This window comes from Cervus canadensis, chromosome 21 (assembly GCF_019320065.1).
Source record: "Cervus canadensis isolate Bull #8, Minnesota chromosome 21, ASM1932006v1, whole genome shotgun sequence".
Taxonomy (NCBI): Eukaryota; Metazoa; Chordata; class Mammalia; order Artiodactyla; family Cervidae; genus Cervus; species Cervus canadensis.
In genome coordinates this window covers 24,080,163-24,101,540 of record NC_057406.1, presented here as the reverse complement: position 1 = coordinate 24,101,540, position 21,378 = coordinate 24,080,163, and the positions used below count along the sequence as shown (strand labels likewise).

The window sequence follows — 21,378 nt, the reverse complement described above, 5'->3', positions numbered from 1 at the left end:
ACACCCTGCGACCCTCACTCCAGCACTGCCTTTAAAAACCTTTCCCTGAAGACCATCAGGGAGTTTTTGCCTTTGAGCATTAGCTGCTTGTTCTTCTTGCTTGGCACCTGTAATAAACACTGCATTTTCTTTCACCACAGCCCCACTGTAGACTGGCCTTGCTACGCGTCTTCCCCACTTGGTATCCATATGTTTGTTTTCTACATCTGGGTCTGTTTCCGCTTTGCAAATAAGTTCATCTGTATTGTTTTTCTCAGGCTTCCCAGGTGGTGCTACTGGTAAAGAACCCGACTGCCAATGCAGGAGACACAAGAGATTAGAGTTTGTGCCTTGGGTCAGGAAGATCCCCTGGAGGAGGAAATGGCAACCCACTCCAGTATTCTTGCCTGGAGAATCCCGTGGACAGAGGAGTCTGGCGGGCTACAGTCCATAGGGTTACAAAGAGTTGGACATGGCTGAAACAGCTGAGCACATACCATTTGTCTAGATTCCAAATGTATGCATTAATATACGATATTTGTCTTTCTCTTTCTGACTGACTTCACTCTGTATGACAGACTCTGGGTCCATCCATGTTTCTACAAATGGTACAATTTCGTATCTTTTTATGGCTGAGTAACATTCCACTTCCCTGGTGGCTCAGACGGTAAAGCGTCTGCCTACAATGTGGGATACCTGGGTTCAATCCCTGGGTGGGGAAGATCCTCTGGAGAAGGAAATGGCAACCCACTCCAGTACTCTTGCCTGGAAACTCCCATGGGAGAAGCCTGGTAGGCTACAGTCCATGGGATTGCAAAGAGTTGGACACGACTGAGTCACTTCACTTCACTTCACTTCAACATTCCATTGTGTATATGTACCACATCTTTTTTATCCATTCCCTTGTTGAATCAAGTTCCAAATTCTTAATGGTTTACAGAAAACTTCCTGGCTTACCCTTGCCTACTCCTCTGCATTCTTTATTGCACAGGGCTAGCTTTCTTCACTCCACTGTGTATCTTTCAGTTCCTCAAACATCCATGCCACATCTTGCTTCTGGGTCTTTGCACAAGCTCTGCCCCTGCCCACATTCTCTCCTTCTCTTCCATTCAGCTAACTCCTGTTCATCCTTCAAGGCTCAGTTCAAAGGGCACCTTCTCAGGGAAGCATCCTTGACTCTCCAGAATAGGTTAGGTTAATCTGTCATGCAGCCATGAAATTAAAAGATGCTCCTTAGAAGGAAAGCTATGACAAACCCAGACAGCATATTGAAAAGCAGAGATATCACTTTGCCAACAAAGGTCCGTGCAAAGCTGTGGTTTTTCCGGTAGTCTTGTACAGATGTGAGAGTTGGACCATAAAGAAAGCTGAGCACCAAGGAACTGATGCTTTCGAACTGTCGTGCTGGAGAAGACTCTTGAGAGTCCTTTGGACAACAAGGAGATCAATTGGGCAATCCTAAAGGAAATCAACCCCGAATATTGATTGGAAGGGATGATGCTGAAGCTGAAGCTCCAGTACTTTGGCCACCTGAGGCGAAGAGCTGACTCACTGGGAAAGACCCTGATGCTGGGAAAGATTGAGGTCAGGAGGAGAAGGGTGTCACAGAAGATGAGATGGTTGGATGGCATCACCGACTCAATGGACATGAGTTTGAGCAAACTCTGGGATATAACAAAGGACAGGGAAGACTGGTGTGGGAATGCAGAGAGTCAGACAGGACTTAGGGACTGAACAACATCAACAACTGTTCATGTGCTCCCGTGGCCCTCTGCACCGTTCTTGATTATTGAGTTTAGTTATTCATAATGATTTATTTAATGTTGGTCTTCCCCTCCAAGGATGCAGGTTCCGTGAAGACGTTAATGTATCCATATCATTCACGGCTGTACACCAAGTGCCCTGCCCATGCCTCACAGAGTCAGGTCTCAGTAATAGTTGCTGACTTGGGTGATTGAAGCACAGATCTTCCTAGTTTCGTTTCAGTGCACAGCTGTGACCTAAAAGCTAATAACCCATCATATTTGTGCTTGCCTTAAACACTTTGACCTTTATTTTCCATTTCCAAAGCGTTTTTGGTGTGTACAATACCGCCCTCTTCCTCTTTTCCCCTTTTCTCATTGATGTGTCACCAAGTGATGTGTTTTAATTGGGTGAGGCGCAGGTAATCTCCCCGTTTACAACTCTGACCTTTCCGTGAGCAAACACACGGAGTGAACTTTGGTTTATCTCCCAGTATAATGCAGCTGCTAATTGCCGGCAGGCAGGCTGTCTCCTACGGTCCACGTGACCGGTGGGGTGAGCAGAGAGGAGCGCGGGGAAGAGTGGACTGCGGCAGCAACAGGCTGTCGGGCCGGAGCTTCTGCCTCCTTGAGAGCCCCGAGCGAAGCCAGCGAGCCCAAGGAGCATGGTGCTGAGGTGAGGGAGGTCATGAAGACGCCACTGTTGGCCTTGGCTTTGTGGTCACTGCTCCTCCGGCCGGGGTTGACGTTCTGGACCTCCCATGTGAGTCGAAACTGCCAGGATGGCAGCTACGAGATCAGCGTCCTGATGATGAACAACTCTGCCTTCCCAGAGTCCCTGGACAACTTGGAAGAGGTGGTGAAGGAGGGAGTGAAAATTGTGAGGCAGCGTCTGCTTGAAGCCGGTAAGAATACGGTAACAGAATTCTCCTCCCTGTTTACCTCCTCTGGAGCCAGAGCACTGCTAAGCGAAGACCTCGCCTTCTTTGCCTGATCACCCAGCCTCCTCTAAGGGCCCTTCTCTCTTTCAAGGCAGTAGATCTTCAGAAAGAAGGATTTGAGCCCTACCTCAGTGAGTTCACTCATGATACGCTCTGCTCTAATAATGGGTCCAACCCAGGTGTTCGCAGCAGTGAAATGCCCCCAAATAAAACTGGATTTACTACTCAGTGGCAGGGCCTTGTGTTTCCTTCTCCATCACCTCAGGGGCAGGATTTGGTCTGGACTTGAGATTTCCAGGGTTGTCCATCAAGAAGATGAGTCAAGTAAAATTCCTACAGATGCTGAGTCTTTGATGAAGATTTTTAATCCATCTATTCTCTCTTTGCATCTCTGGTGGCGGTTCTTGTAAGATGCAGTCGATGTGATAAATTTGCAATCAAAGTCAGTGTATGCACGCTAAATCTCTTCAGTTGTGTCTGACTGGTGTGACCCCATGGACTGTAGCCTGCCAGGCTCCTCTGTCCATGGGGATTCTCCAGACAAGAATACTGAAGTGGGTTTCCATGCCCTTCTCCAGGGGATCTTCCCCACCGAGGGATTGAAGCTGGGTCTCCTGCATTGTAGGCATATTCTTTATCATCTGAGCTGCCAGGGAAGCCCCAAATATAGTGTAACAGTCCTTTATTGTACCCCCTTTTTAGGGGGATGAGAAAATTATTTTTTATGTTTTATTGAAGTATAGCTGATTTACAGTGTTGTATTAATTTCTGGTTCACAGCAGAATGATTCAGTTTATATATATATTCTTTCTTGTATTCTTTTCCATTGTGGTTTGTCAGAGGATATTGAATATAGTTCCTTGTGCTATACAGCGGGACCTTGTTGTTAATCTATCCTATCTATACTAGTTTGTGTGTATCTCTTAATTATTAAGAATAAATTATAACATTAGGTAAAACATGTATGATAAAGAGAAAGTTATCACCCCTGATAATTTCCAGTCCCCTGGATATTTCCAGATTCTTTTCATGTGCTTCCAAGTTTCTTGTTAAGAACATCTTTGGAGTCACTTCCGCACTGAAACACTTTTCTGTCCTTCTTCATTTCACATTATCCTACAAGTAGCTTTCCTGGAGTTGTTTAATCTTCATAGTATCATTTGAATGGATTTCCCATGTCTCTTGTGTATCTCTTCCCGTATCTCTGACCCTTCCAGATCATCTGGTAATTCCCTACATTGGGATATTCCATTGTTTTTAGTTTCTCATGATTATTTAAAAGCTACTGCAATAACTTCCCAGGTGGCTCAGTGGTAAAGAAACCGCCTGCCAATGCAGGAGACGTAAGAGAAGCGGGTTCCATCCCTGGGTGGGAAGATCTCCTGGAGGAGGGCATGGCAACCCACTCCAGTTGGAGAATCCCACAGACCGAGGAGCCTGGAGGGCTGCAGTCCATAAGGTCGCACAGAGTTGGACACAACTGAAGCGACTTAGCATTCATGTACGATAAACATTTTCACATACGTAGTTTTACCACCACCACCACCCCCCCCCGCCCGCCGGTGCTTTGAGACAAGATTGCCATTAGTGTGATGACTGAGTCAGTGACTGTTTCATACAACTTAATGGTTATTTATGGACGAGGATACATCCTCTAAGGAGAGGGTGTCTTAATTTTCTTTATTTAAAATTCTGTGTCCGTAGTGGCAGTAGTTGTCAGACATCTTGTATGTGTGATAACTGTCTTCTGTACATGTCTTCAACCCTGTCTGAGACCAGATTCAGATATAAATGGATGGATCTGATCTAGAGCCATAACATAACTAGGAGGTCATTTAATAAAACCCCCTTCTATGGGCAGTGTGGTGGAGTAGAAAGAACATTTGATTTGAAGTCCGAGGACCCAGATTGGTGTCTGTTTTCCAGAGCGCTCTCTCTTTGTGACCCATTTCTCTTGACCTACCCGAGCTCGGTGTTCTTATTTTCTGAGTACCTATCAGGTGCTTGTTGGGGCTTCCCAGGTGGCTTAGTGGTAAAGAACCCGCCTGCCAAAGCAGGAGATGCACGAGATGCGGGTTTGATCCCTGAGTCGGGAGGATCCCCTGGAGGAGGGCATGGCAACGCACTCCAGCATTCCTGCCTGGAGAATTCCATGGACAGAGGAGCCTGGCAGGCTACAGTCCGTAGGGTCTCAAAGAGTCAGACATGACTGAAGCATCTTAGCGCACACACACACACGTGCTAGGTAAGATATATCATCTCTTTACTCACCACAGCTCTGTGCAATCAGCATTGCTGACACTGTTTCACAGCAGAGTTATTTCACTTAATAATTTTGCTGAAGTCATACAAGTTTTCTGTTTGAAGTAGGAGTCAAACCCATATCTGTCTTATTCCACAGAGCGTATCATGTCGCCACTGTAAGATCTTTACCCACCGTGAACTAACTTGCTCATTAAAATAAAGTAGTGGAACATTGTGGTTAGAAGCAGAGTTTTGGAGTCAGACAGAGGCCAGTTCACAATCCAGCCTTTTATCCAACCATTTATCACCTGTGACCTCGAGCAAGTTATACTTAAATTTTCCGAGCCTCAGTTCCTTCACCTATAAAATCACAGTATAGTTTCCTCCGGTGAGTATTGTGTGGATTAAATGAGGAGATTCACATAAAGTACTTAACTGATCCATACTATGCACTCACTGAATGGCCATTGTGTTTATTGTGGCCCCGGTTGCTGTTGTTCTTGTCAAGGACGTTGATGTTGTGGTTGTTGCTGCACCCTTGCTGCTGTTAAGCAGAACAAGTTACCCGGCTCATAAAATAAACAGTGCAGTGCGTTGCTCAGATATTGATCTCTGAGCTCACATAACCCGAATTTGCACTTCTGCTCCATCATTTACTCGTTGAGTGACCCTGAGCAAGTTGTTGATTCTAAGTTCAGTCATCTCATTTGTAAAATAGAGTCAATAATGGTGAGAGGCCTTTGCATGAACTCAATAAGAGGAGAATCAGAAGGTGGCGGGTTGAGGGGTGAAAGAATAAACTGAGGCCCAGATCTCTGCATCTGATGATGCATTTTGTCAGATGGATGGTCATGCATAGTAAACTCAAGAAATGCAGCTTGTGAAGGAAAGATGGATTCACAGTCTAAGCTTATTAAGCATTGATATTCCGGGAAAATTTAAGACAGTATACTTAAGAGCTAACTTGAAGAATAGAGTTCTAATGTGGGTGATGTCTAAGTGGAAGAGAGCAATGTTTTCCCCAAGAACCTAGGAAAGCTTTGTGGGTTTGGAAGAATACACAGGGCTTGGTGGAAAGCTTGAAAACAAGATTCCTTCAATCTTAGGAAATCAGCTTCCCAAGGATGTATGTGCCATGGCTAAACACACCAGTTCATACCCTCAACCTAGTCCATACCCCCCAACTGGTCCATACTCCTCACTGGTCCATACCCTCCACCTGGTCCATACCCCCCACCTGGTCCACACCCTTCACTGGTCCATACCCTCCACATGCTTTCATGTGCTGAGGGGGGTCCCTTTCCTAGACTCCAGAGCCCATATCCAAATTAACTTTGGTCCCATCCCATCCTCAAAGTTCTTTATAGGAGAGAGATCATCTGAGATCACCCTGTATTCTATAACGTCCCCTTCACCCTCCCAGCACTGAGATCTCATGGTATGGTGTGCAGATGGCAAATGGGATAGGGTTGAAACGACACCTGAGGAACTGCTTATAAGTTAATCTTTACTTTGAAGTCCCCATCCCACTGTCAAAAAGTGTTCAGTGGAGGCTTCACTGGTGGTCCCATGGTTAAAGACTCCACACTTCCACTGCAGGGGTTGCAGGTTCAATCCTTGGTCAAGGTACTAAGATCCCACATGCTACACAGTGTGGCTCCAAAATATAAATAAACAATATGCTAAAGTCATTAAAGTAATAATAATAAAGAAATGACAGGGAGTGACATAGGAACTCAGAACTCAAATATTCCTAGGCCTGAAACTGGATATACAATTCCCCCGCCCCCCACCCCCAGGCTCAGCTGGCAAAAGATAAATCTCACAGCCAGTATAAACTTACTGAGAAATAACACGAGTCTTTTCTTTCCCCTCATTCTGGATAACAGGCCTCAATGTGACCGTGAATGCCACCTTCATCTATTCAGAAGGTGTGATTTATAAGTCCAGTGACTGCCGGAGCAGTACCTGTGAAGGCCTCGACCTCCTCAGGACGATTTCAGTGAGTGCCTGCCTCTACGGGGTCAGCTATCACCCTCCTGCCCTGGGGGGATGGTGGCTGGGCTCCCCGACCTGTCCAGCTGTACCCCAGCATCTCCTCTATCTGCCAGCATCCCACCTGTCCGCCGGCATCCCACCTGTCCACCAGCTTCTCCGCTGTCCACCAGCATCTCCCCTGTCCCACCAGCATCTCCCCTGTCTGCCAGCATCCCACCTGTCCACCAGCATCCCCCCCGTCACCTCCAGCTACACAGCTGAGTGATTTGGAGATGGGGTGCTCTGACTCTCCCCCCATCTTATTTCCCAAGTGAGAGGGCCCTTGGGGAACCCAGGAAGGTAGGGAGCACCTTAGCTATGTTGTCAGTGGTATGGAGGGGGATTATTTTGTTTTCAGTTGTTTTTAAAAGTCTTTTAAAAAATTTTAAGTGTTGATATTAACTGATGTGCCTTTGTGTTCCCTCAAGAAATATTTGAGGTGCCCTATTACAAAAATATGTTCCAAAGCCCTCTGTGCATGTGTGCTTAGTCATGTCCAACTCTCAGGGGCCCCGTGGACTGTAGCCCGCCAGGCTCCTCTGTCCACGGGGTTCTCCAGGCAAGAATACTGTACTGGGTTGCCATGCACTCCTCCAGGGGATCTTCCAATGCAGGGATCGAACTTGTGGCTCCTGCCTTGCAGGTGAATTCTTTACTGCTGAGCCACTGGGAAGGCCCCCAAAACCCTACACCAGAGACCTATTGCCGGTCATCACCATATACATGGTCACAGGTTGATTGTTTAAGAGCGGAATGTGAAAACCTAACTTTATAGTAGCAACTGTAATGTCAAAATCTAGAAATAGGAAGAGAGAGATTCTTGCCTACTTCCTCCTCCCAACCCCAGCCCTAACCCCAACCAGAGCTTTACAGAGCTGAAGAGGGTTCCAAGGTCTCTAGAGGCAATTAGGCTGTGAGATGCCCCTCTACGACAGAAACCTAAAAACAAAGCCCTTCAGGAAGCAGTGCTGGGCACGGAGCATGGTTCTGAAGCTCTAATCAATAACATAGACTCAACCTGATCGACCACACTCATGTCAGGAGGCGTGGCTCATTACAGTCGTCTTTCTAAATCGTGGAGGGTGCAGAGCGAGCAAGAGGAGTTGAATACACTCCACTTTGCAGTTCTACGAAGCTGTCTCCTCTTTCTGCCTCTCCAGAGGCAGATATAACCTGGTTCTCCAACACCATCGATGGAATATCCCTAGTCGGGTGCCCCTTGAGAAAGGGTGGAATACGAGATCTATAGTCCTCAGAGCAGTTACACTGCATTTTGTTCTCTGCAGCCCTGCTTGTCGCGTCCCCTAAAACCGGAACTTGCCCTCTCTCTCCACGGCCCCTCCAAATCTAGGCTGTTCCCCACGTGGCCTACAGACACTGCTAATGTTACAGTCTGCCTGTGCCTCGTCAGCCACTGCACATCCTCCCCTTGATAAGAGGGTCCAGGTTCCCGTTCGGGCAGCACCCCTTCCGTGGGATTCTCTTCCCTCATCCCGCAGCCTCTCCCAACTCAGACACCTCGGAGGTGAGAGAATGAGGGAGAAAGGCCCACTTTCCAGTCTTCTTGGAGCCTCCCTCTTGCCCGCTTCTTTCCTGTGCACTGATTCATGTTTTATTTTTAGGGACTAGTTGTTTTTTTCTTTTATCTTACAGAGTAAAAAACAGATGGGCTGTGTCCTCATGGGGCCCTCGTGTACCTATTCCACCTTCCAGATGTAGTAAGTAGCTTGGTTTGTTATTGCTTTCACACCCCTGTGACTTGAAGTCAGGACGAGATCATCAATATTTAAGTGATTTATCAAACAGCCGTCTAGTCCAGGTAATACAGTCAGCGGTGCGGGGCCCTTGGATTCTGCAGCCCTCTCTAATGACCGTCGTGCCCTCATCCAGGTGCCTCTGCCTTTGTGCAGTGTGGGGTGAGTGGCAGTAGCTGTTCCCGTTCAGTTACTCATATCTGAGCATGAGAAGCAAACCGGTAGAGATGAAGTTGCAGCTTCCCTGATGGCTCAGTCTGTAAAGAGTCTGCCTGCAATGCAGGAGACCTGGGTTTGACCCCTGGGTCGGGAAGAGCCCCTGGAGAAGGGCATCGCAACCCGCTCCAGTGTTCTTGCCTGGAGAAGCCCATCAGCAGAGGAGCCTAGAGGGCAATAGTCCATGGGGTCGCAAAGAGACGTGACTGAACTGACTTAGCGCGAGAGATGAAGTTAGACTCCTGGCAAGATTCAGGGAAGATAGTGAACTTGGATAATTTGAAAACTGAATAAAGGAAATATTCCCAGACACAAACACAAAGGAAAGCACCCTAGGGCCTTGGCAGGGCTCTGTTCCATCCTTAGGTCTGTAAGAATGGGGACAGTGGTAGGATTCTTATTTCATAGTGCTATTTGAGGATTATATGAGTAACATACTAAAGTACTTTACACAGTGCCCATATCAAGTTAGAAGAAAAAATCTTCCAGTATGTTTTAGAGGGAAAATACTTCTCTGGCTTCTGGAACATCACCCCCATCCCTCTTGTTCATCTCATGCTATGTAATTCTAACCACCACAAAATACTTCGTTCTACCAAATCACCCTTCCCCAATAAAAATCCCTCCCACATGCCTTTCTTGCACCTGTTCCATCTCCCCCTGAATCAAGATCACTCTTTGTCTACACAGAGAAAACGTTTAATAGACCACCAAAGATGGAAGGGGATGTTGTTTTCCTTTCTCAAATACATATTAAACATCTTCATACGAACTTGGTAGACCAGAGATACTGAGGTGAACAAGCCCGGTGTGATGCTCACCTTCATGGTGCTTGCAGTCTAGTGGAGGAGACAGAGATTAAATAGATTTCTCTCTCAAATGATTACCTGGTCTCAGGTATCAAAGACAGTTCTCCTAATGAATAAAGAGATTTAATCTAGGACCTGATGGATCAGTAAGAATCAACCAGGCAAAGAGTTAGGGGCACAGCATTTCTGGTATTTGTAAAGACCCTGATAGAAAATAAAGGTTGATATATTTAAGGCATGACTGCATCCATGAAATTAAAAGATGTTTGCTCCTTGGAAGAAAAGCTATGACCAACCTAGACAGCATATTAAAAAGCAGAGACATTCCTTTGTCAACAAAGGTCCATCTAGTCAAGGCTTTGGTTTTTCCAATAGTCATGTATGGATGTGAGAGTTGGACTATAAAGAAAGCTGAGCACCGAAGAATTGATGCTTTTGAGCTGTGGTGTTGGAGAAGACTCTTGAGAGTCCCTTGGACTGCAAGGAAATCCAACCAGTCCATCCTAAAGGAGATCAGTCCTGAATGTTCATTGGAAGGACTGATGTTGAAGCTGAAACTCCAATACTTTGGCCACCTGATGTGAAGAGCTCACTCATTTGAAAAGACCCTGATGCTGGGAAAGATTGAACATGGGAGGAGAAGGGGACGACAGAGGATGAGATGGTTGGATGGCATCACCAACTCAATGGAGATGAGTTTGGGTAAACTTTGGGAGTTGGTGATGGACAGGGAGGCCTGGTGTGCTGCAGTTCATGGGGTCCCAAGGAGTCAGACATGACTGAGTGACTGAACTGACCTGACCTGATGTTTAAGGAATCATGAGTAGATCCATGTGCCGAACAGGAGAAGGAAACTGTAAAGTCCTCAGGTGATGCCTGTCTCAGAGGTAGTCCGAAGCACCTGCGTGCTCAGTTGCTAAGTTGTGTCCGACTCTTTGGGACCCTGTGGACTGCAGCCCGCCAGGCTCCTTTGTCCATGGGATTTTTCCAGGCAGGAATACTGGAGTGGGTATAAGAGCTGAAAATAAAGCAGTGCGTGGAGGGTAATTTCAGGGACATCTTTTGGGCTTCACAACATTTGTAGTAGCTGTGGTGGCCCATTTTCTGTTTTTCTTAGCCCTACGCCCCAAAGTCCATATGTCCTAGCCTAGATGTTAGGACGACCTGATGAAACTCATCTTAGAATAAATCAAAGTAACCAAGCCATGTGTGTGTGTGTGCCTGTGCGTGCTAAGTCAGTTCAGTCATGTCTGACTCTGCATTTTGATGAACTGTAGCCCGCCTACCTCCTCTGGCCATGGGATTCTCCAGGCAAGAATTCTGAAGTGGGTTACCATGCCCTCCAGGAGATTTTCCGACCCAGGGATCGAACCTGACTCTCCCTCATTGCAGATAGATTCTTTACCATCTGAGCCACCGGGGAAGCCCAGAGAAGGCAGTGCGTGTGTGCGGGCTAAGTCACTTCAGTCGTGTCTGACTCTTTGCAAGCCTATGGAGTGTAGCCCACCAGGCTCCTCTGTCCATGAGATTCTCCAGGCAAGAATTCTGGAGCGGGTTGCCATGCCCTTTTCCAGGGAGCAGGGATGGAACCCACGTCTCTCATGTCTCCTGCATTGGAAGGTGACCACCAGCACCACCTGGAAACCAAGCCACATATACAAGAAAACATCCAGAGTATGCTTAGCATGTAGCATATGTTCAGTAAACATCCTTTAAATTCACTTGTGTGAGAGGGACCCATGTAGGTCGAATACCTGCTTGAATGACCTTATTTCATTCTTGTCATTTCCACCCACATGCTGAAACAGCTTAAAGAAGGATCTTACTTGTGCTACTTAAGTTAATCCTGATATTGGTTTATTTCTCACCTCTTGGCACAGCCTTGACACAGATTTAAACTATCCCATGATTTCAGCTGGGAGTTTTGGATTGTCATGTGACTACAAAGAAACTTTAACCAGGATGATGTCTCCAGCTCGCAAGCTGATGTACTTTTTGGTTGACTTTTGGAAGGTCAATTCTTTTCCATTCAAACCTTTTTCCTGGAACACTGCGTATGTTTTCAAGAATAGTACAGAGACTGAGGACTGTTTCTGGTAAGCAAGACCATTAATATCCTTCTGACATTTAGCCATAAACCATGGAGAGAAACCATAAACTCTCAGCAGACCCCTAGTTATTATCAGATGCTCGTTCCATGAAGTAACAGCATTGGGAATGGAAACCAACCCACTTTCTTACATGCAACTGGTACATAGTTTATGTTTAACTGATTTCATTCTTAAGCTATAAATATATTTAGATAAGGCTGTTTGTTACTCCTATTTGAACTAGATCTATTAAACACAATTCTCTGAAGTAGGTACCCCTTAACTTCAGGTCAAATTGAAGTTGACACTGCCTCTGATTTAATGATCTAAATCAATAGCAACAGCTAATGTTTCATATTAATAAAAAGGAATCATATGGAGCATGTTATATGTCTTGAGAACTCTGAGTAGATGTTTTTTGAACATATTTTCAAAAAGTTGCCGTTTCTTATAGAGTCTGTTAGTTAACAATGATCTGTTTTCCTTGCCTCAGTGTGATTGACATAAAGTGTCTATGTAATGGTAAATACATTGACTAAGTATTTTTCTAATTCTTTTCCAAATGGCATAAGTAAAGTAGTAATAAATATAGCTTTGATAAAAACTTTGGTTCCACTAAAAGTGATGAGAAGTGAATAAACAAGTAAAAGCAAAGGGGCCAAAAGGAACATGGTGTCATTAATATAATTGACATACATTGCATGTGTGACACTCTTTGCAGTTTTGAAAGTACTTTCAAGTTAGTTTTATTAATTCCGCACAGTAAACCCTCTGTAGAAAAGAGGACAGGTACTATGATCTCTGTTTAAGGAGAATGGAAATCAGACATGATAGCAGAGAATATGCATTCTGCCTGTCCTACACAACAGGTTAGAAATCATTCCTCTCACAGCTTTTCAAAGGAATAAGACTGTTGGAGCGAATAGAGTATTGGGCACCGTTGCTAAAATGAAACTACAGAGCTCACACAACTCCAGCAAAAGTGGCAGAAAGAATGACTTGAAGGAACCTGCAGTCTCTCTCCACCAAAGCATGCAGAGGACTAAAATAGGGTACCTCTGAGAACATGCATCTAGGGAACTGTAAGAATCAACACTAAGGCATCATCTTAGAAACTTCGGGGGAACAAAAGTCTATTTCATACAGGAGGAAAGATTACTCCTATAAGCTCTGAATTTTTGTACTGTTGATTCAAAAGTTTCAATTTCTGTGTGACAATGGGATGAGAACAGAGTAGCCTTCCTTCAGCAAATAGCAAGAGGTCTTTAGAAGGGATCTGGGAAATACCTCCTGTTTGTATGAATACACGAAGAACCCCTGAAACCGCCCTATGCTCTCCCTAAATTAGACATTCATCCTAACCCTTGGGATCGTGGTGGGTATTGTCCGTTGTGTTAACAGTGGCAATGGATTTTAGATGAACAAGTCCCCTGGAGAGATCTGTAAGCAGTGAGCAAACAACATGGAAAGCCCTGAAGAAACTAAGCTGATTTCTTAGAGTTTCTCTTTGTTTCCGTTCTAGGTACCTCAATGCTCTGGAGGCTGGAGTTTCCTATTTTTCTCAGAAACTAGGCTTCAAGGAGATGTTGAGAGGAGATGCCGAGTTTCAGGATATCTTAATGGATCATAACAGGAAAAGCAATGGTAAGAGGACGTGAAGCAAGATTGTTTTTTGCCGGCTACTTCCTCACAACTGTCACCTCTCTATGAGTGATTTGGACAAATCTACCCCCTAGAGCTGTTGTCACTACTGTATATTTTGTGTATTTCGGAAGATCTGTAGCTGCTTGCAACTCCATTATATGGTTCCTTTTGCAGATTCAAACCTTACCCTTGGAGAAATTAGCAAAGTAGTATATTAACATGGGTCTTCCTTTGCGGTCCAGTACTTGGGGGTCTGCCTGCTAAAACAGGAGACACGGGTTCGATCCTGGTCCAGGAAGATTCTACATGCCTTGGGACAGCTAAGTCCAAGCACCACAGCTACTGAAGCCCACGCTTCCTAGAGCCTGGGCTCTGCAACAGAAGAAGCTGCCAGAATGAGAAGCCCTTGCACCGCAACCAGAGAAAGCCCATGTGAAAGACCCAGTGCAGCCATAAATAAATAAGTAAAATAAAATTTTAAAATATATCAGCGTCATGAAAGTAATGATAAGGCTAAAAGCCAACTTTTATAAACCAAAATGATATGACAATCCCCACCATCAGTGAACTGCTTTTTAAAAATACATTTATTTATTTGGCTGGGCCTGGTCCTAGTTGTGGCATTTGATACCTAGCTGCCTGACCAGGGATCAAACCCAGGGCCCTTGCATTGGGAGCATGGAGTCTTAGCCACTGGACCACCAGGGAAGTCCCAGTAAACTGCTTTTTAAGTTCGCCACAATCTAATATACTGTTGAATCTGTGATGAATCCTCAAATATTCCCCAGTGACCAAGAGGACGTATTTATTGATATCTAGCCTTAGGCAAAATTACAAGATAAGCCAAGACTATTTCACTTGGCTTTATTCTCTCTTTATTTCACCTGCTCAGTGATCATTATTTATAGACCAAGTATGAAAAGTGAATGGTATAAAATCATTCTAAGTAATTCAGTGATTTATTTCACCCTCCACAGAAATCTTTTTACAAATAAGAATATATCAGAAATCAATTGTCAAATTTTCTACCAGGAAAGATTCTTGCTTGGCAGGATTTCCTGGTATCCCTCAAAACATCATTTGCTGTCATTATCAAGCATTTACCATATTAAGAACCTACCTTTTGTAAAACATTGAACGAGGTATGGGAAAAAAGAAATATAAAATGATTCATGTCCCTAAAATGTTTTCAATTCAACTGGACAACACAGTGTAGGAAAAGATCTAATGAAGTGTCTCCCAACTCACTCATCTTACTCATCAAGCCGTGCATTTCGGAAATCTGGTTACAATGCATTGGAGAGCTTAGAGAGTCAGGTTGGAACTCTGTCACTGAGTTCTGAGTTAAGAAGCTGCAAGCAAAACCCAAGGAAAGGTGCTTAGGAAGATTTTATTGATGCTGACATTAACTTATATATTTTACAGCAACTTTACATGTGGGTAATGCATTTCATTTATTAATGAAAACAGTTTTTGTAACTATTCCAGCCTTATGTAATGGACTAAGCACTAAACAGACTCAAATGCTTGACTATCAGAGCTGTTTCTGTCATCTACCAGTTTTTTTTTATCTTATTGGCATCTTGGCTATAGTTTCCTTAAGTCAGTAAAATTAAAGAAATGAATTAGATGATTCTTTTTTACAGATATATGTATTAATATTTGTTTATTTTATTTTTCGGCTGTCCTGGGTCTTTACTGCTGTACATGGGCTTTCTCTAGTTGGGGCAAGCAGGAGATACTCTCTAGTTGCAGTGCACAGGCTTCTCATTGCAGTGATTTCTTCTGTTGCAGAGCGTGGGTGTAGGCACGCAGTCTTCAGTAGTTGTGGCTCGCAGCCTCTGGGGCATTGGCTCAGGAGTTGTAGCACTCTGGCTTAGTTGCCTTGAAGCATGTGGGATCTTCCCAGACCAGGGATCAAACCTGTGTCCTCTGAGTTGGCAGACAGATTCTTCACCACTGGACCGCCAAGGAAGCCTGGACTAGATGATTCTTTTTAAGATCCCATGCAGCTCTACTCTGACTCTGTAAAAAGAAAAAAAAAAAAAAAGGCGGTGGGGTCCGGGGGGGAATAAATTTGAGAAATTAGTGTTAATCTTATGACACAAATGTAGCATAGACTTACTCGGTTCAAAATCAAGCACGTGGTTCCCTTCTTGCTTGGGAACAGATTATTGTATATTTTTCTCCCTGTCTTGCTCTCTCTCCTGCAGTGATTGTTGTGTGTGGTAGACCGGAAACCATCCACAACCTCAGGGGTGACCGGGCAGTGGCTGAAGACATCGTCATTATTCTAGTGGATTTATTCAAGTAGGTATAATATTTGGAAGAACTCTCCTTTCAGAAAGAAAATAAGGATTTCCAAAAGTACTCTCTTTCCTCATGTTTTTCATAGCCTCAAATGGGATTCCGTATAAAGATAATATTTTAACCAATGTTTCATTTCTTCTTTATCATTCTTATTCAATTCATTATAGCCTTAGCAGAGATGTATACCTTTGATGTCGCTATCATGTCTAAGGACCATATGAAAGTTTTCTACTGTGTGGCACAGGAAACTCTGCTCAATATTATGTAACAGCCTACCTGGGGAAAGAATTGGAAGAATAGATATGTGTATGGGCTTCCCAGGTGGTGCCGTGGTAAAGAATCCACCTGCCAAGGCAGGAGACACAAGACACTGTTTTGATCCCTGGGTTGGGAAGATGTCCTGGAGGAGGAAATGGCAACCCACTCCAGTATTCTTGTCTGAAAAAATTCCATGGACAGAGGAGCCTGGTGGGCTGCAGTGTTGGGATCACAGAAGAGTCTAACACGACTGAGCACAGATACATGTGTATGTGTAACTGGATCACTTTGCTGTGCATCTTAAACTAATGCAACATTGTTGATCAACTGTACTCCAGTGTAAAATTTTAAAAACTAAAAAATAAGTAGATAAATACAAACGTTTTATTTAAAAAGAAAAAAGCATTAAACCCACATGCCCATTCGACAAAGATCCTGGTCTCCAGCCTGATTGTAAAGTCTTTCTCCCAGGCAGTAATAAATCACCTAATATCCCAGTCATATTTCTGAGAACATGGGCTGTATGTTCCATACGTGTGCCTTTGATTGCTAGTGGCCTTTGGTCCTGGTTATTTTCCTTCAGCCACCTTTGGTAAGAGGAAAGTTCCCATTAAGTGAATTTGATCGACACGATTATTCTTTGCCCTCTGCAGTGTAGTCACTGGGCGGTGATTTTCCGCTGCACTTCACTGGCACTGAGGGGAGAAAATTCTGGAAAACAGAAGCCATCTTTTATCACATCGCCTCTTCTTTCCCACTCATCTTCTAATGTAGTTACAGTTTTATGGAGAACCCATAAAAAAAAAAAGTGCCAAGGTAATATCTGAGTCAGATTAAGCTTTAAAAAGATGTTTCTGGTACATCTTGTGTCTCTTGCTCCATCGGCTGAATCATATGACCTCACTTATCTGACTGGATCATTGATCATTTGCTGTCTGTATTCAGAACAGAAACTATTACCACAGTGTATCATATCTGATTAGTCGTTTCAGACACCTTGAATGTACTTGTCCCAGTGTTGAGAAAAATGAAGCATGGGAACTGCAGGCTTATCTAGTTTCTGAAGATAATATAGTCAGCTGAGCCTTTTAGCTGCAGAATACAAGAAAGAGGGCAGAATTCTCAACACTTTATTCCTGCAACCACATTGATAGCCACTTTCAATAACTGCTTTGCTTCCTGGAAGGAGGCCTCAGTGGAACCAGTTTGGTGTAGCTTTATTTTTAGAAACTCCTCCATCTACTGCCAAAGTGTTGGCCTCCTTTTATCACTATTCCCTAAGGTCACCTGGCTCTGTTTCGGGAAGATCATGAGATTCATTTGAAACTAGACATAACTTGGGATTTCAAATTATGATTCTGACACTTTCGGTTCATTTGCCTCTTGGGTATTACTTAGCATCTTGAGATTAAGTCTTCTCATTTATCAAGTGAGAATAAAAATATCTATAAGGGTCCTTTAGGATGAGGTGTGGTAATATAAACAAACTCTTCAATACAGTACTCAGCACATAGATATATTCATCTACTATTTGAATATTAAATGATGGTCATCCTGGCTAACAGTAGTTCAAGAGTGTTAGATTATTTACAGATTAAAACATTAAAATGATAAGCAGGTACTTCCCTGGTGGTCCAGTGGTTAAGAATCCACCTTGCAGTACGGGGGAGACGAGTTTGATCTCTGGTCTGGGAACTAAGGTCCCACATGCTTCGGACCAACTAAGCCAGTGCTTCACAGCAAGAGATCCCATGTGATGCAATGAGGATTCCTCATGCTGCAACTAAGACCCAAAGCAGCCGAATAAATAAATATCTTAAAAATAAATATATACAGTATCGAGGGTCCTCGATGTGCCAAATGTGTCTAGGAATTGAGGATGCGTACTGCTGTGTTGCTCCCGTCGTGTCCAACTCTTTATGACCCCATAGACTGTAGCCTGCCAGGCTCCTCTGTTGATGAGATACTCAGGCAGGAATACTGGAGTGGGTTGCCAGATCTCCAGGGGATCTTCCCAACCCAAACAGCAAAAGTGAAAGTGAAAGTCGTTCAGTTGTGTCCAACTCTTTGCAGCCTCATGAACTGTACAGTCCATGGAATTCTCCAGGCCAGAATACTGGAGTGGGTAGCCTTTCCCTTCTCCAGAGGATCTTCCCAACCCAGGGATCAAACCCAGGTCTCCCACATTGCAAGAGTGAGTCTCATATGTCTCCTGCATTGGCAGGTGTCGTCTTTACCACTAGCGCCAACTGGGAAGCCCAGGAATTGAGAATACAAGGACCAGTTAGCTAATGTTAAGTATGCAGTATTAGAGAAAATGCTTCATTTTTTTTCATGTTTATGTTTCACTGTCTGGAAAGTAAATTGAATTCATAAAGTTTCTCTCTATCCTATCCCTAAATCTATAAAGCGTTATGAGCACTTAAGGAAAAGAAAGTTTTCAGGTTATCAGCCAAGAGTCATTAAACCTTGAAAACAAGCTTACATATCCAGGGCTCCCCAAAAGTCTTCTTTCTTTTTAAAGAATTATCTGCAGTGAATTGCTAAAGTAACAAATAAACCTCTGTTTGTTAGTATATTCTAGATCCTTGATGTTTATTTTAATTTCAGAATAACGTATCAAAATATTTATTTTAAAAATATTAAAATTCATATAAATTTTATAAAAAAACAAGTATCTGTATTCTGATCTTCCCTTTCTATTTGTGTTTGTTAGCCACAGCATCTAAGTTCTGCTATTCAAGGAAGCAGGTATAGAAAAAAATAAACTTATCTGGGGAAAAAAATGTTTTAAACTATCTCAAAGCTGATGTACGAATCGGTAGGAGTTCCATTTCCATTTTTTGGAGCAATCATGAGAAACTTGTGTTTTTTATTCCAGTGACCACTACTTCATGGACAATGTCACAGCCCCTGACTACATGAAAAATGTTCTTGTCCTGACCCTGCCTCCGGAAAACTCCGTCTCAAATAGTTCTTCCTCCAAGAATTTATCACTGGTAAACTTCATAGACTCTTATTCTTCTGGCAAGGGTAAGATGCCATTCTTCCATTTAGGACCCAGATTCTAAAATGAGCAGTTTTTTCCCCCACTGGTTCCAGTTTACTCAGCAAATGTTAACTGAGCCGATTATGTGTAATAGCAGGATTCTGGCTATTAAAACTCCAGGACTTCCCTGGTGGTCCAGTGGTTAAGAATCTGGCCACCAATGCAGGAGACACGGGTTCAATCCCTGCTCCAGGATGATTCCACGTGCCATAAGCAGGTGTACCACAACTACTGAGCCAGTGATTCTAGAGCCCATGCTCAGAAGCCACCACAGTGAAAGCCCACACATAGCCACGAGACAGTAGCTCCCGCTTGTCGTAACTAGAGAAAGCCCACACACAGCAATGAAGACCCAGCACAGCCAAAAATAAATAAATAAATTTTCAAAAAATCAAACTCTTTCTGTGTGTCACTGTGCTAGGCTGTGGTCCAGCACCACACTGCACGCTGCTGTAACATCCGAACAGAAGTGACGTTACGGGATGATCAGAAGAAGCCCTGCTAACTTAGGGGAGGTACATGTTAGACAATGTAGAATAGATGAAGTTCCCTACATCCTAAAGCAACTTTCTGCTGGCCCTGGTATCTGAGGTTTACCTCAAAAGATACATATTCCCAGGTTAAGACACAGTCCTTTATTATCATTAGGTTGATTATCATCCAAATTTGTACAGGAGAGTCCTGGTTTATTCCTCTTATTCCAGCATCCCATCTGATTTAGCATTTGTCCCAGAAAAAGAGCCTCCAATTGGACATTAAATCATTAATGTCTTGATTAAATGCAAGACCCCAGACTCTAACACCACATTGGATTTTGATGGTCACTGCACCTTAATGCAGCTAAACTCACACACACGGTTGAGAGCAGGTTTGGAGAAGGGACGAGGGGAAGGAGCGATCAGTCCTGAAGACCCCAAACAACTTTAGGATGACGAGGCCCAAAGAGCGAAGAATCACCACTTTGCCTAGACTGGCAGTTCTAAGCCCTCTGTTTTGCAACCCTGCCAAAATTTGGGGCTGTAACCCCTTCGGGGGCTGGGTCTTAACTGGTGCTTTTCATCTCAAGAAAAGATGATTTCATCAAAAGACACTGAAGCCAATGAGAGATGTTTTCATTTTTCCTTTTTATATTTTCTAGCATATACTTCTGGGTGTCATATTCAGATTTCACTTGCACAGCTTCTAGGCCCTGGCAAAAGTCTGATTCTTTAAAGGTGGGTGGGCCAAATTGTCTGAGCTGACTGAGCTCATTCAGTCTCAGGGGCATTGAGCTTTCAATCCAGCCCAATTTTGTGAAAACCACCACCCAACTGTCAGAGAGGCAGAGGAGTCAAATGTCTGCTTTAATACCGAATCAGGACTCTCTCCAAAGCAAATGCAGTGGGGCATCATCCAATCAAAACTCTTCCTATCCATCATGATACTCAAAGGCATTTTGTTGCTGTTCTCTTTTATTCTTAAATGAAAACATTGTTTCTATATAAAACCTTATGAGAATTGAAAATGCTGTATGTTGTTCTTTCTGGTTAAAAGGAAATATTTTATCATCATGGGAAAGAGGAAGCACAGCCACTTTTAGTTCCTTCCCTAAAGGCAGTGTTCACAGTTTATTGATCCCAAGAGAAGACAGAATTGTGATGTGGGGATGAGAAAGAGCCCTGGTCCAAGGAAAGTTTTTCCAAAACTTCCTTTAATCCCATCCCTGCAATTCCATTAATATTCTTTTACCTTTCCAGTTACCCTGCTTGACCCCAAAAATGTTTTTTCCAGGTTCAAGACCAGAATCTTGGTTTTTTTTGGAACTCGTTTTAAAGATTTTCCTTTCTAATTTAGGCAAAAAATGATTTTGCTGCTGCCTACCTGGATGGAGTCTTGCTTTTTGGACATATGCTGAAGATATTTCTTGAAAATGGAGAAGATGTTACCACCTCTAAATTTGCTCATGCTTTCAGGAACATCACTTTTGAAGGTACCAGTTGCCTAAGAGCAAACTACACTTTACTTCCAGTTTCCCCAGATATGCGCCCTGCGGACAGTAAAGAGACAGTGTGGCAATAGATGGGTCAACAGTTAAATACCTTTAACTTAACTGGAGGCAACAAATGTGCAAAAGTTCAGTTGTTGGGTAGAATGTTCTGTATTTGTCTGTCATGTCTAGTTGGTTTCTTGTTATGTTCAAGTCCTCTATTTTCTTACATATTTTCTATCTTGTTATTCTATTCATTGGAGAAAGTGGAGTGTTAAAATCTCCAACTATTATTGTATGAAACAGTGCATGTGTGGTCAGTTGTGTCCAACTCTTTGC

General features: G+C 43.6%; 1 protein-coding gene across 5 annotated transcripts in view; it reads left to right on the top strand.

Annotated features, from left to right (window-relative positions):
• Positions 1–21,378, top strand: part of GUCY2C (guanylate cyclase 2C) — an 85,202-nt gene that overhangs the window by 19,122 nt on the left and 44,702 nt on the right. For 2 of the 5 annotated variants that reach the window (XM_043441242.1, XM_043441241.1), the window contains 7 exons: positions 6,796–6,908; positions 8,597–8,661; positions 11,603–11,818; positions 13,335–13,456; positions 15,670–15,766; positions 18,906–19,023; positions 20,907–21,042. In XM_043441242.1, coding sequence (XP_043297177.1) covers positions 8,609–8,661; positions 11,603–11,818; positions 13,335–13,456; positions 15,670–15,766; positions 18,906–19,023; positions 20,907–21,042 — 742 coding nt within the window. In that variant the 5' untranslated portion in view covers positions 6,796–6,908; positions 8,597–8,608. Of the gene's footprint in view, positions 1–2,249; positions 2,627–6,795; positions 6,909–8,596; positions 8,662–11,602; positions 11,819–13,334; positions 13,457–15,669; positions 15,767–18,905; positions 19,024–20,906; positions 21,043–21,378 lie in introns of those variants that run through there. The other 3 variants (XM_043441244.1, XM_043441243.1, XM_043441240.1) reach the window with 2 other exon arrangements.